General features: G+C 36.7%; 1 protein-coding gene across 5 annotated transcripts in view; it reads left to right on the top strand.

Moving 5' to 3' along the window:
• The window catches only part of TTC7B (tetratricopeptide repeat domain 7B), a 152,596-nt gene that overhangs the window by 122,165 nt on the left and 15,963 nt on the right, over positions 1 to 14,468 (top strand). For all 5 annotated transcript variants that reach the window (XM_050897117.1, XM_050897116.1, XM_050897119.1 and 2 more), the window contains one exon: positions 231 to 433. In XM_050897117.1, coding sequence (XP_050753074.1) covers positions 231 to 433 — 203 coding nt within the window. The remainder of the gene's footprint in view (positions 1 to 230; positions 434 to 14,468) is intronic.

The raw sequence follows: 14,468 nt of genomic DNA, 5'->3' as shown, positions 1-14,468 counted from the left end.
AACAGCCATTTAGAGGTTCAAACTCCTGTTACATTTAGAAAAGCAACTTTCCTAAAAGAATAATTCATTTAAAATGATTTATGTAATAATTTCTCTTAAGCTGCAAAATTTTTTAGGAAAATAGCCTTTGCTTAGAATGAAACTATTTACAAATACAGCACATGTGACAACCTGTAGTCACGGTATGATGAAGCAAGAATCATTCATTGGTCCTCACGTTCCTTCCACAGCTGAAGTCTACATAGGAATTGGGAAGCCTGCTGAGGCCACAGCGTGTACCCAGGAAGCAGCTAATCTCTTTCCGATGTCGCACTATGTTCTCTACATGAGAGGTCAGGTGGCTGAACTTCGTGGAAATATCGATGAAGCCAAACGCTGGTATGAAGAGGCCTTATCTATTAGTCCTACCCATGTGAAAAGCATGCAGAGGCTGGTAAGTCTTGAGTCCACGTTCATAAGTACTTTTATCTCAACTTACAATACTGTATTGTGAAATCTTAACTTGATGTGGGTAACCCATAGCTTATGAGTTTTGGATCTATATTCTTATTAACAAAATAGCTTTGGAAACAGTCTTTTCTGGCTTTTTATTCTCTCTTCTGTGTGTGTTGGGACATAAAAAGGATCTGCAGGCAATAAGACTTATTTCAGTCTTAACAGAGACTGCAGAAAAAGAAGTTATTTGCATCTGCCTAATACTCAGCGCCGTTGGGAAATAAAGGTGGCTCATGGTAAGAGAAGAGCTGGATACTGTAGTCTAGAGGAAAGACCAGTCATTCTGCTATCTAATTCCAAACTAAAAGTTGCATTCTACATGTTGATTGATTACCTTCATGCTGTGTGATTTCTTGGATTTTTGAAAGGTAGAGAATCAGTCGTACCCTCAAAGGAAGGTGTAGCTTTAAGTACAAAGGTGCCTTCCCCAGCATAAATGCATAAGCCTGTTTATATACTTCGTGTATATATACATGTATATATTCTGTGCTCACAAGGAAAATTACTTTCTTTTTTTATATCCAGTTTTCTTCCAGATAGAGCAGAGTAGAACAGCTGCAATCAGCTTCTTACCCAATCTTTTTGTTCAGAAGAAGCTGGTTTCTGCCTAGGTGCTTATGAATTATTCAGAGAAATTTCTCGTGCATCCCTGAGGGGAACATACGAGACAAAAGATCAGATAGGAAGGCAGCACAGGGGAAGTTTTTTGTTTCACCTTTTCAGCATTTCAAGATATTTGAGCCTACTGACAAATGCCAAAAGGTTCTTTTTTCTGAAGAAGCAGGCAGTCGACCTAAAGCAGTGCAGCTCAGTGAAAACGAAAGCTTATGTTTTTCTGGGTATCTTGTTGCCCCTCCTCTGAATCCACCTTTGGATAAATAGTCTGTAAACACACAATGCTCTTCAGAATGACTGCAAAACTAGCTGCCTTAAGAGGCATGTGAGATGAAAAATACTGTGCTTCCAATCCAGGTTCCCTTTTTATGAGCTTTCTAGTTTGAGTGCAAGCTGGAGGATAACTACTCATTTCACTGGATTGGCCAGTCCCTTTTAAGCATTCTTATCATTTAAAATTTTGTTTTTAAAAGCTTTCTCTATTACTGTAGACCTTTTCTGTACTAAGATGTTGTTTTGAATAGATGCTGAGAGATTTATGCTGCTTAAATACAAATAGTAAAGGTGTATGCTGTAAAAACACTTGTCTGTGTAATTCCATGTGGGGAAAAAGTACAAGATTCTGTATCCTTCTTGATCTTTCGACTATTGCAAAAGGTATTTTGAGGAGGAAGTTTGCAGTGTTTACTCTTGCCTGTGTGTACAGATGAATATCTGTACATCTGAACACTTCACTTGTATTTACCTATTTATTACAGAGAGATATGATCTCAGTGGCAGGGGAGCTATAGCAACAGCAGTGTGAAGGTACCAGCCTCTATAACAACTGCTGAAACATTAACTAGTAATATTTGTATTCACAATTCTAAGCTGACAATCAGTTTATGAACCAAAGCTCTGTGAAAAAATACCTTATTTTCTGTGATTAATTTGATATTTTAAAATTATTTGATATGGCTTTCTAGCAATGCTTAGAAAGCAATATAAAATGCTACTGTTTCAACATAACTGTTTCAACAGTTACCTTTAGAGCTTAGATTTATTTAATAAGCTTTGGTGAATTTCTTCTCTTGGTCAAATACCAAGTATAGATCATAATAACTTTATGTATAAAATGCAACAAAAAGGAAATAAGATTTAAGGATGGCACAAGTTCTAGCATGTAGCATACGTATCCATCCCTGCCTTTCCAAGTAAAATTACTTGAAATAGTTGAACCTGAAATCAGTTTTGAAGGATTTTTTTCTTTTAATTAAAATTTTAGAATGAGTGACATCTGACACTCAGTAAAATTTCCTGATGCTAGTGGTTTAGAAATCTGGATCTTTGATTTGAGGTATTATTTGTAGTTGTCCAGAGAAGAACAAAAACTAAATAAAATGTTTGTTTGTATTTGTATGAACAAGAATGGCTTATTGGGAATAGGCAAGATTTCTCCTTTTATAATCCATCCTTTTAATGGTGATACATCACTGGTAAGAAGGATGAAAAATTAAACTTTGAAGCTTTACTATTTTTCAGTGCAACCTTTTGGCCATAACTCTCTTTAAGTACTTATTCCTGAATACGATCTACTGTTTCTACACAGAAACAACCTTATTAATCTGAATTACTGAAGCAGTGTGTGAAGAAAGACTAGAAAGTTTAGTCTTGTGGCTTGAGAACTGATGTGCTTCCTCCTGTGAGTTGCGGCATGTCCTGTGCTGTGGAGTTTCTGCATAAAGACTCTTGCATTTGTCTGAAGTGCAGACTCTGTATTCTGTTAATGTGACCATGAAGACATTCTCTTTTGCAAAAGTCTAACGTATTATCTGAATGCAGTTACCTTTTATTGGCTGGTATGATCTGTTAAAAGACTGTATTTGTCTAAAATTACAATTTTCTAAAGAAACAAGTTATTATTAATTATGCTGCTGTCTCTAAGGTCTTCACTGATTTACTCCTGTTTTAAAGATTTACTAAAATGAAAAACAGGAGGACTTGGCGATGGTGTGAAAATTGGAGCAGTTAAGAGTGATGGAAGAGATCTGTTCACCAATGAAATGATAATGATAAATGGGAGGGTTTGGAGGGAGAGGTTAACTCTTGCTGTATTTGATTTAGTAATGAAATGCCTAAGACAACGTGACACCAAATGGTGGGGGCTTGAACCACAAATAAATGACAATTTGTTTAGCTGTGTTCTGCTTAATTAAAATTCTTGGGAAATGGCACTGATTGGGTTATACTGTTACATTACCTAAGATGTGAAATATTCTAAGAGACACCTGGCTGCAAGGGGCACTGTGTTTGTGTTCATGCTCACTGCTATTTCAGTCCCTTCTAAAATGTTGGGGGTTTTATTAATTAAATCAGCTGAACAACAAAACTAGTTCTTTCAAAGAGAAATGCTGTTAAAATTCTCTTTAGTTGCTTGTGCAACTAAATTATTCCTCATAAAGTTAATATTTAAATCGATGCATTCTTTCACTGTATTCTGTTAAGCAATTCTCATTTTAAGATCTGCCTTGTTTTCCGGTGCTATTTTTTTACTGTTTGTCGCTAACTGAAATTTTCTCCAAGCCAGGGGTTATACCAGCTTGCTATTTGGCTAGCTCTGACTGCTCTCAAGATGTCAAAAGTGAAGCAGTAACATGTCGGTATCAATTAAGTGTACTTCACAGAGTGCAGCAGCAATGCTTTTGAACAAATGCAGTGACCTTTCTTGTTTTTAAGAGTTGTACAGTGCACTCGGGGAAAACAACACGAAGTTGTGTTCTAAAGGTTTGAAATACTTCCGTTTGTGTTCTGTATTTCAAATAGGTTTTTATCACACCCAATGAAATTTAAAATTTTCTTTGATTACTAAATTGAAAAATGATTCGCACTTCAATTGAATGTCATATATACTTGGTTGTCACCTGCCTGATTTTGGTCAGAATGAATTTATTTAAACAACTTTCTCCATTCTCCCTGCCCTTTATCATCACCTCCAGATTTCTGCATTACTGCTGCCTTCCTGCTTTTGTCATTGTTTTCCTCCCCTGTGAAAAAAGAATAAACAGTCTTTTATCTCCTGCAGTCAGAGTGCTGTTGTGGAAAGTAGCCCTTACTGCTGACGTCTGAAAAGTCCTGAAACGGGCCATCATTCAGTAATGCCTGAAATGGCAATGAATATTTCAACCCATTGTCCAGGAAACAAATCTGTGTATTCTCTCTCGGGCTGAAAATTTCCTAGCTAAACGTAGCTTTGACATGAAGTAGTTTTTCCAGCATCTGTATATCGTTATAATCCTAGAAGACTCTAGTAGTTTTTTAATATTAAGTAATTCATCATAGCACGTGCCAGTTAATCCTATTAGTAGCTTAGCTTCTAAGAGTAGAAGACTAAAACAGAAAGGGAGAAATTACTTATCCAAAATTACTCATGTAGAAATTAGTTTTCAAAAAGCATTATCTTAAAGAATTACATTCCCCACTCCACATTGTTAGATATCTGTTAAAGTTTCCTATAATTATGCAGAACTAAGTCAGATCTCTTAAGGCTTAGATTAACTATGTGCGCTTTACCTCTCAGTTATAAATTATTGTTCTTTATTTCTAACTACATGGACTTCTTACTTTTTTTTTCAAATCAAAGACACTTTGCCAGAAAGAAGCCTAGTAGTATGTATGGGTAGTGTATGCTTATGAGCCTGTCAAGGACGTTGAGCTGACTGAAAGAAAGGAAAAGCAGAGAAGACTTTAGAAACGTGAGTTCAGATCCTCTTTGAAGGGGTCAGGGGAGTTAAAAAAGAGAAAGACTAAACACAGTCAGCCAAACTAACCTTTTTCCTTCAGTGAGGCAGTATTTTCTAGTATTTAATCTTCCTTTCATGACAAGGACCTCATCTGGGGAACATTCACTGACTCGTTTGATTTTCATTGTCAGGCTGCTATACTATAAAAATTGTTGGTTTAGGCCACATAGGCTTGTCCTGAGCATGTTATGCTGGTTCTTGTGGGTGGTTTGTGTTGTAACTGATTACTGTAGAGCTAAATGCTAATGCCAAATCTCAGTGTTGGTTTGACTCACTCTCTAAGTGCATCCTTATGCACACGGTGGTTGAAGAACAATGGAGAAATAATGGTAATTGGTTTTGTTAGGTTTGTTACTAAAATATTGTGGGTTTGCCCTTCAGAAACTTCAAGGTTATTTCATAGAAAGTAGAGAAAGCAAAACATATGTTCAGCCAAAAACTCACTGCTCCTTACAGAAGGCATTTTACTGTGATTTGACCAATGTCACATCTAAATATTTCAAGTAGTTGCATTCTGCACTCTGCGAAAATGATGGCAGATCTACTTGCATTTTAACCTGCAACACGCCCATTGAGTTCAAGTGACTCAAGGACCATTTCAATACACTTTAAATTCTTCACCTGCCATGTGGCACTCACAGGCTATATTCTTTTCTGCCTTGAAAATATTATTTCCCATTTTAGCCTTACAACAGAAAAGCATTGGTGCTTAGCGCAATAAGAAATACAGAACACCAACTTGCATAGTCATTAGCTTTTGAAATATAACAAAGTGAGAATCAAGGTGAATAGTCAAGAAAGTTTGGGTTTTTCCCTGTTTGTTTCAGAGTTATGTGCTTTTATTTTTAGTGTTATTGAGCTCAAGTACAGCAGTTAACCACTTCATTCTGATTCATATCTTAAAGATTACCATTGGAGGAAGATCAGCAGAATTTCTTAATTCCTGGATGCTTTATCTGAGTTTTACAGTACTCTTTTAAAGCAGATCTGGTTTTGTTCAGTATTTGACAACAATAATTGCTACAAATTTGAGTTTAAACTAGAATTTAGTTGCTCTTTTGGAAACAGAAAGTGACTATTGGAATTTACTGCACTAATTTGTTTTATAACTTGAAGCAGTGAGCTCCCATTTACTCAGGCAGGACTCTCTGTGCTGATCCCCTGAGAACTGTTCTGAAAGTGGTATTTTGGGTCTGATCAAACATAGGTCCTGCTTCATAAAAGACTGACTTTCCACATTACCCTGTATTTACTCCAAATGGCTTAAAGCAGCTGTAGCAGGAGCAGATCTTTCAACAAGAAAATACCTCCACTCTTGGATGCTTTTCACCACCTGAGAGTGAGCTCTATAAGGACTCTTCAACAGGTTTCAACATGTCTGTGCTGTCCTCAGCTGACAGCCATTACAAGAGGAATACTGCAACTGGGCTTAAATTAGTTGTTTGGCTTAGACAATCTGTGAATATCTGAAGATGCAAAGGTAATCTGATTTTGTGCAGCATGCACTGTTGTTGCACTGAACGGAACTGGAGTAAGATGGAGAATCTAAGCCATTGGGGTGTAGTATTTATTGGGAATCTAGTAGCAATGGTTAAGGCAGCTTTCTGTAACTTTTTCTTAGGTGTTTTTTAGATCTATTTTTTTAATTAACTTTCCTGAGATTTCTATTTGAAAGAGAGTTTCTCTCTGAATTGAAAAGGGGGGGGGGGGTGGGTGTTGGTTTTTTGTTTGGTTTTTTTTTTTTTTTTACATAGGGATTTTTGTCTGGTATGCTCAGCTTTAACTTTCTGTTTTCATCTGTTGTCATGTTATGTGAGTGATAGATTTTTCCACAGTTTATCAATTCAGGCTCAGCTTGCCAGAAACCATTTTATCATTTCTATTTGTTCCCATTTTAAAAAATGGAAAACTAATTAGTAGTAGATGCTGGCAGAAGGAAGGGATGCTTTGACTAGAGTTACTCCTCTTTATTTGGCAGGTCACGAATCATTCCAGTGTTTTTATTGTATTGTGTGGAACTGATAAAATTCCACCCATCAGGTAATTCATCACAATTCGCTGTTGCAGCAGGTCAGTCTACAGTGTGCAGTATTACTCTGAAGTTGCTTCTCTTCGCTTGGAAGATTCTTAAAATCTTTGTTTTCAATTTTCAAAATACAAATAGTTTTCATCTGAAGCTTTGATTCATGTTTTATAGCGTAAAGTCTTTGAATTGGGTTCTAGTATCAAAACTGAGCTATTATCAATTCGTTTCACATACAGCAAGTACAGATTAAATATCATAATTTGGTAGGTAGCAACCAAGTATCATTTCAAGTTCAAGGAATAAAATCCAAAGATCACAATGGCCCAGTCTGGATCAGGGCTTTGGTTTTGCTAGACATCATAACAAAGCATCTGAGGAGGGATTCCCTGCCATGCACTGTCCGTTTCAAGTAATTGACAGGCAAAGAGCTGGGGAACAGGAGTATGATCACACACCGTTTGCGTAACGGTAACAGTATTTCAGATACACGTGTAAGATACATCCACTTGCTCAGAGAGGTTGTCATCCGTGGAGATATTCAAAATCTGACAGGACACAGCCCTTGGCAACCCACTCTAGGTGACTCTACTTCAAGTATTGTCTTTGCACTGTAAAAGTGAGGTGCTGCCAAACCATGTGCCATGCAACCTAGTTGTTATCAACTGGTCATGGTCTTGCAGGCATTGCAGTACCCCGCAGTTCCATAAAACGGCCCATTCTGTGATAGGTAGTTAATAATGATGCATTTTTGATTGTTGCCAGTCTGATATTAATACTTGAGCTTTTTAATGTTTGGTTTTTGGTTTTTTTTAAAGCATGCAGATACAATGCAACTGCAAGAATGGCCATTGATTCCAAAATATTTCCGGTCATGCTCCTCATGCAGCCTGCTTGTGCAATATGGTTGAGGAACGTCCATACAAAAGTGCCAGTGGCAAAGCAATGCAACTGAAAAGCCTCAGTTGGGATCTTCACAAATTAAGTTTTTGGGCTTCTGTCTCTCTCTTGATGGCTTTCTCATGGGAGGTTCAAGTATACCTTAATGATCTGCATTGAGGCTTCTGTAGACAAAGATGTGTCTAATTTTGTTTAAAGAACACGAAATATTTATGACTTTACAGTTCTTTACAGGGAAAGTATCTCCTTGTTTCATAGTACTAAGTAGAGATGATGAACAGACCAGCAAGCTAGTAAAAGCATCTAATCACAGCATAATGAAAAATTTACTTTTTTAGGCTTTTTTCGTAGGTGTTAGAAAGCATAATTCCTATTAAAAGTCTTTCCAGAGTCCTTCCATCTCCTTATGCATTTTACCCTCTAAAGGGCTGACTACATTAAAGTCGTCGTCACTTGGGTTTTGTTGATATCCAAAGTAATCTTTGCCTTTTCCTCCATGCCTTTTGCTGGGTGACTGGCCACCTGAAAGAGGATGGAGGGGAAAAAACCATACAGATTTTTACTGGTGGAAAAATAATAACAAGCAAGACTAATGTAACAGAATGAAAATGTCAGTAGTCTTAGTCCCAGTAATTCAGGATATGGCCAGGAGGCCTCATGTCAGTAAAGTGCTAGTTGCTCTTGATTTTTAAGTTCTCCTTATTTCCATTTTATTCTTTTTTTAAACGAGAGAAGGCCTGGAAGAAGTTGAAAATGTGTGCTATTCCCTACTATTCTCTGTAGTCTCTTACATCCCTTTTCATGGATACTTGCTGGTGCTTTTTTGCGTGGATCTCAAAAATACAATTTTTATTTTGCTCTGTGTAATTGCCTTTCGATATGAGAATTGCTTTGCAAAACGCTTTTTAAATTAGGTCATTCTGCTGAAATATGCACTAGTCTAATTATTATTATTTTGCTTCCCTGGGCATTTTTGTGCTCATTGAATTTATTAAAGTATTACTTTATAGCTGGAGCTGAGAACTTTTACACAGCAATCAAAGCTATGTGGCACCTGGTATGCATGGCTGTCTTTCCTGTAGTCTCTCAGGGCTTTTGCTTGTAGGCAACATCTGGCATCTAGTCATTTATAATTGAATTTCATATAATTAATAAAGAAATATTTTTAAGGATTTATGTTGGGGTAAATATAAAGAATGTGAAAAAGGCTGGAGAGAGCAGCCATCCTCAACTTTAAACGAATGAAAGGGATTTTATTTTGCTTTTCCTGAGAAAGGTTCTGTTGTAGAATTCTGTAGGTGAGAACTCATTAACTACAGGAAAACATTTGAGACTGGAAGTCATCTACATGTGTTGTCTTTTTTTTTTTTTTTTCCTTTTCTTGTGCTGCATAACTTTGCATACTCGTGAAATATAACTAAATGCTACCATCAACAGCAATCTGAATGAGACAAACCATTCTATGTGGTTTAGTTGTGGTTGTTAGTAAATGTGTGTGAGGAACTTGCAGCACTGTAGCCAAGTGTCTGAGACGTAGCTCTTTAGCAGTCTCTCTTACAATAACGTATTGTTATAAAATTGTGCAGGGGTTATCAGTGCATGTGTTTTGCTCTAAATCTCTTGCAGTTCTCAGGTGCATTTCTGGTGCACTGATGAAATTACCTTTTGCTTTTTGCTTTACATCTGTCACAGGGGAGCTTGACTTGCTTTGGCATAAGCTGTTTCCTGAGACAACTGACTGCTCTTGAGAGGACCAGAAGTTACCTAAGCAATTATGAATCCTTTTTTTTCTGACTAGGAACTATAAACAACTTGTTCTTAAAAATTGTGCTTTATCTTATCCTCATCAAGCAGTAAGTAGCCTACCTTAATGCAAAACCAGAGATCTGGAAGCAACTGTCCCTCAGGAAATTGTTTTAGTGCTTGCTTTTGCCAGGGTTATGTCAAACAGCTGCATTCCCCAGATAAGTTGTCTACTCTGGTACAGAGTTTTTTCTGCACGTCCCCAGTCTGGAACAGTCTTTTTATGTCTCTTTATCTCTCCAACTCGTCTCATTTTAAATTTTATTTGAAGACCTCTTTTCCATTTACTGAAGCTTTACTTCCCTGCTAGCTGGTATTGTACTTAGCAGTCCTTCCCCTGCTCATGAGTATGGTTTAAAGATGAGTTGAACCTTGCACTTTGGAAGGATTCAACCAACTTACTATGTATGAACAGCATAATATAATTTCTCCAAGATTAGTTTTCTTTAAACATAGACTGTGTTTTCTGGTAGCTAACTGGTTTTAGATGGAGTTAAGGAATTGGCCTTTAAGGTTAGTGCAAGGCTATTTTTTATGTCAGGATATTTTTTTAATCTAGATGATCAAACTAGCAGAGAAAGCAATTTTTTCAGTGAGCTTTAACTCATGGGAAAATCTGAAGTGTGTTTTGTCCAACTCTGAAAACTATGTTTCTTTCTAAGGTTTGATGGTTATTTTTCCACTATTCTTCATACTAGAGTGTATTTTTTCAACGAGTAGCAACAAATGTTATGAAGAAAGTTACATGTAGGTACTATTCTTCAGAAAGCTGCCATCTCTTGATTTCTCAAGGGGGAGAGGAGACATGCTGTTTGGCCACCTTGTGTACTGTGTCTCACTAAAAAAGGCCAGCGTTTCAATAAAACTGACTGCTGTCTTCTGTAACTAGAGATAGGGAATAGGAGATGAGAATGGTCTTTTAAGTAAAACCATTGTGGCCAAAGCTGTGGACTGCAGGAGCTCTTACTAAAAGCCTTTGGATGACCTGTTTCTGTACTATAACTTCATTGCAATCAAAGTTCATTGGGACTCTTGATACCTATGCGCTAAGACAATAAATTAAACTAAGATATAGCCTGAAGCCAAACCTTGAAGTCTACTCACCATCATCCATCCCTGTTGGATGGATGGACTAGTGGAAACTAGTTCTTAACTCATTTTTATATTCGTGTGCTGCTCTATGCCATCTCTAGTTATATCCAGCTATATTTAAACTTTACTGAAATCCAGTCAAATTAGTTATACAACTTTTTTTTTCTGCCCCCCCATTAATCTGTCTAATCAAATACTGTACAGCGTAGCTTAGTGTCTCACCAATGATAAACACATACTGTGTTTTATTCCACTTTTCCCTATTACCGTAGTGCTAACCATTCCTTTCTTCAACATTTGTTCTAAGGCTTTGCATGTAATTTAAGAAAACTGAAATAATAATTTTCTTTCTGAAATACAAACAGTATACTACATTTTGGTAGTAAAAATGCTTCCACTATTAACTTGCTAGCTAGTCTTTGATTTATTTTATTTTTCTTTTCTGTCCTTTTCTAGGATGGAGATAATCCAGTTCTAACAACTTAATTATCTGGATCTCTCTGGTTTTGGTTTTCCATTGGCTTGGAAAAGAAAATTCCTTTACCTTTACTTTGAAAGTCTGGATGCCTCTTTAATCTGATTTTCTGCTGAGCATTAAAGGATCTTTTCATGCTGTTGCTATGATGTGATGTAATATTAACATCAACACTAAAGTTACGAGCCAGTATCTTGGTAAATTGGTATTGATACTGTGCATCTGACATTGTGAAACAATGGTCCAAGTTTCAATTTGTGTTAATTGGGTAAAGATTGAAAAGTTTGGTCAACTCTGCAGGCTCACTGAAGCCGTAGTACGCTGACCATGTTTAACCTGGGTACTGGGTACACCTATATCAGAGGCTGTGTTGTACAGTTTATTTGCCTGAGCCAGTTTTCTATGTGTAAAAGCACAAGGATCAATGTTTTCTAAAACTAGACTCTTTCCAGTACTCTGCCGTCTGCAAGTAAACATACCCACTGTGTGTTTAATCCAAGTTCACTCTACATGAAACATAGTGAATGCAGATTTAGAGTTGTTAACACTTTTAATGCCACTTCTATCATGGTAAGCTACTTGGCTAAACTGATACAAGTGGAAAAATACATCATGAGTGAGACTTAGTAATGCTAAACTTGAAAACAGAAAGCTGTTTTGGGCTTTCGTCACTTTTTCAATCAGCAGTGCAGTGTTGATCTGCACCTTTTTAATTCTGATATTAATATGCATGGACTTTATAGAGAGCAAAAAGATAAGAGCTTTTTAGTTTCAACAGTTAATCACATACGTACGCATGTAGTCTGTACGTTTTGTTAAAACACTGACTTTGCAAACAACTCTTGGCATTTGAAAAAAATACCATTAATTATAGTCTTTATTTTACCTCCGCACTATAAATTTTTATATTGTTGAACCAATAGCTGATTTAAATCTTGAATTCAGTATTTGATATTTGGTTGTATAGCTGCATTTTTAGTTTCAGGTCTTTATATTTTTAAGCATGAATATTTAAGCGTCTGAGCAAGTTCAGAGGAATAAAAAGTAACTAGCTAAGTTGAGCAGCTGCAGATAGATAGTATGGCAACTAAGACAGTTGGTATGGCAGATAGTAAGACAATGACTGAAATCTCTTTTACTCTTTTTCTAAATCAAAAGTCTAGATATTTAAAAAAATATTATAGTATTTGTTTTCATGACAACTTTGAGTGGTCAACATGTTAATTTTCAAATACGTTTTGCCCTAAAGTATGTATTATTTATTCCCAATCAAGAAATGGGGAAATTGAGGCATAGATGCTGTGACTTACCTAGCTTTAAATACAATACAAGCCTCCTGATTTCTCATTCTGAGCATCACATTCATGGGACTCGCATTTAATTCCTGTGCTTATTCTTTCCATTGCCTTTGCACTCTGAAGAAAATCATTTTCCCCACGGGGATCTCCAATGTATTAGTCAATCTTGTTAGGGCAGCAGCATCAATATTCCCGCTGCTTGCTGAAGGGATCCTGCGGGGTGTGTTTTGTGCGTTTTGACTTGCAAATGATTGGCAGACTTTAGGAAGGTTTTCCCTTATGATATTTAAATTCAGTACTGTCACTGATGGACCTCCTATTAAAATGTAGATGATTAAAACAGCTCTATCATTTATCAGTGAAAATTATCTTTTTGATAGTTATTGCCTTTGCATGCAGTTTAAGTGAAGAGGTATGTGGCAGCTCCTTGATAGCCATTTCAGCTCAGCCAAGTAAAATGAGGCCCTTGTCTCAAATTCACTGCAGAACTTTCAATACTTTTAAGTAGTAAATCGGTTCATTTACCTACATCTTTCTTTCCCCCAACTATCTTCCTTTCTGGAAGATTTTGTCAATATTGTCTTGGATTTGCTCAGTGAATATAGTATTTCCCAAGTCATTGCAGCTGAGATGGTTGGTGAAGGAGAAGGCTGTTTGGATAGCAGACTTTCAGAAGTATCTGTGCCATCAGTACTCCGTTTCTGTGATTCCTTTTTGATCTGGTTTTGAGAGCTCAGTTAAACTTAGAACTGTTTTATAGTAATGTACTTTTATAGGTAATAAAGGTAAACTACTTCCATAGGTTTGTTTTTTTTTTTCTTATCTTATGTTATTACTCAGTAGAAAGTGCAAAATTCAAGAAAAGCTAACTTCAAACCAGCACTAAATATGAAGTCTGTGGATATAGAGATCTGAAGGAAAAAGGATTGCTGCTTTCATTATAATGGGCTGTTAGTTTTTCTCAGATGTTCTGTTCAGGTCTATGCTTTGATGCATCCTCCTGTCCTACAAATCAGACTCCTACCTGGGTTTGAACAAAAAAGAACTAAGTCTTGTTTTATGTCCTTGGGGGAAGTTGGAGGATATGGTAGCCCCTAACATGAATTGGTGAGCGCATATATAACTCTTGCATATTTACTCATGTGTAGCATGAGTCAGATTTGGAGAACTAATGTCATAAATTTCCTTTTGCTGTTGTGTTGTTTGTGTTGTGCTCATGTAATTACCATTATATGCAGCAAATATAGTTTTGAGTAAGACTTCTCAGGCCAGCTTTTTCCTGAAGAGGGGTGGTATCTGCTGGGGAAGAAGATCAGTTTGGTAAGACGTGGCAAACCATTACTCTGTGCTCCCGCTCTGTGATTAGTGGGAGGTAAACAAGAGAGGGCAGTTTAATACCTTGAAGTTTGTCAGAATGGTTGTAAATATTTATTATTGTCCAGATGTTGAGGTTGAATGTAGTTTTGTACTAAGATGCACTTATCGGAGTCTTGGAAAACCAAAAAAGCCCTGTACGTAACAATGCATTACAGCTTCTTTCTGCTAATCTCTGACCTGAAATGTGTGTGTCGTTTATACATGTGTGGCTTTTTCACATAACTCTGAGAAATCCTGCCTTATAATAGATGCTGTTGTGGTGCTTCAAGGAAGCTGGCTTTCAAGAAATAGCCCTTACATTGATTTTAAAGTTGCTTTTAGAAACAGCTTTTCTTTCTTAAGAACTGGCATAGAACTGAAGGGAAAAGAAGTATTAGCAAAACATTGAGATGTTAAAATGGAGTGCTCATACTCAAGAGCCACATATCTTCGCATAAAGCATTTGACCTGGAAGAAATCTTCAGTCTTCTAGTACTGCTCAGATGAACCAAGCAAAGCAATTCATCAGCAAAGTACGCACTTGGCAGAAATATGAAAACACGAACATTGTTCGCACCGTTAAAAACTAAGCACTGCGAGGAAAGACACTACCCAAAACATTTGAGCAATAT

The sequence above is a fragment of the Gymnogyps californianus genome, chromosome 5, assembly GCF_018139145.2.
Source record: "Gymnogyps californianus isolate 813 chromosome 5, ASM1813914v2, whole genome shotgun sequence".
NCBI lineage: Eukaryota > Metazoa > Chordata > Aves > Accipitriformes > Cathartidae > Gymnogyps > Gymnogyps californianus.
The sequence above is the reverse complement of the archived record's forward strand: the minus strand, read 5'-3'. Positions and strand labels throughout refer to the sequence as shown.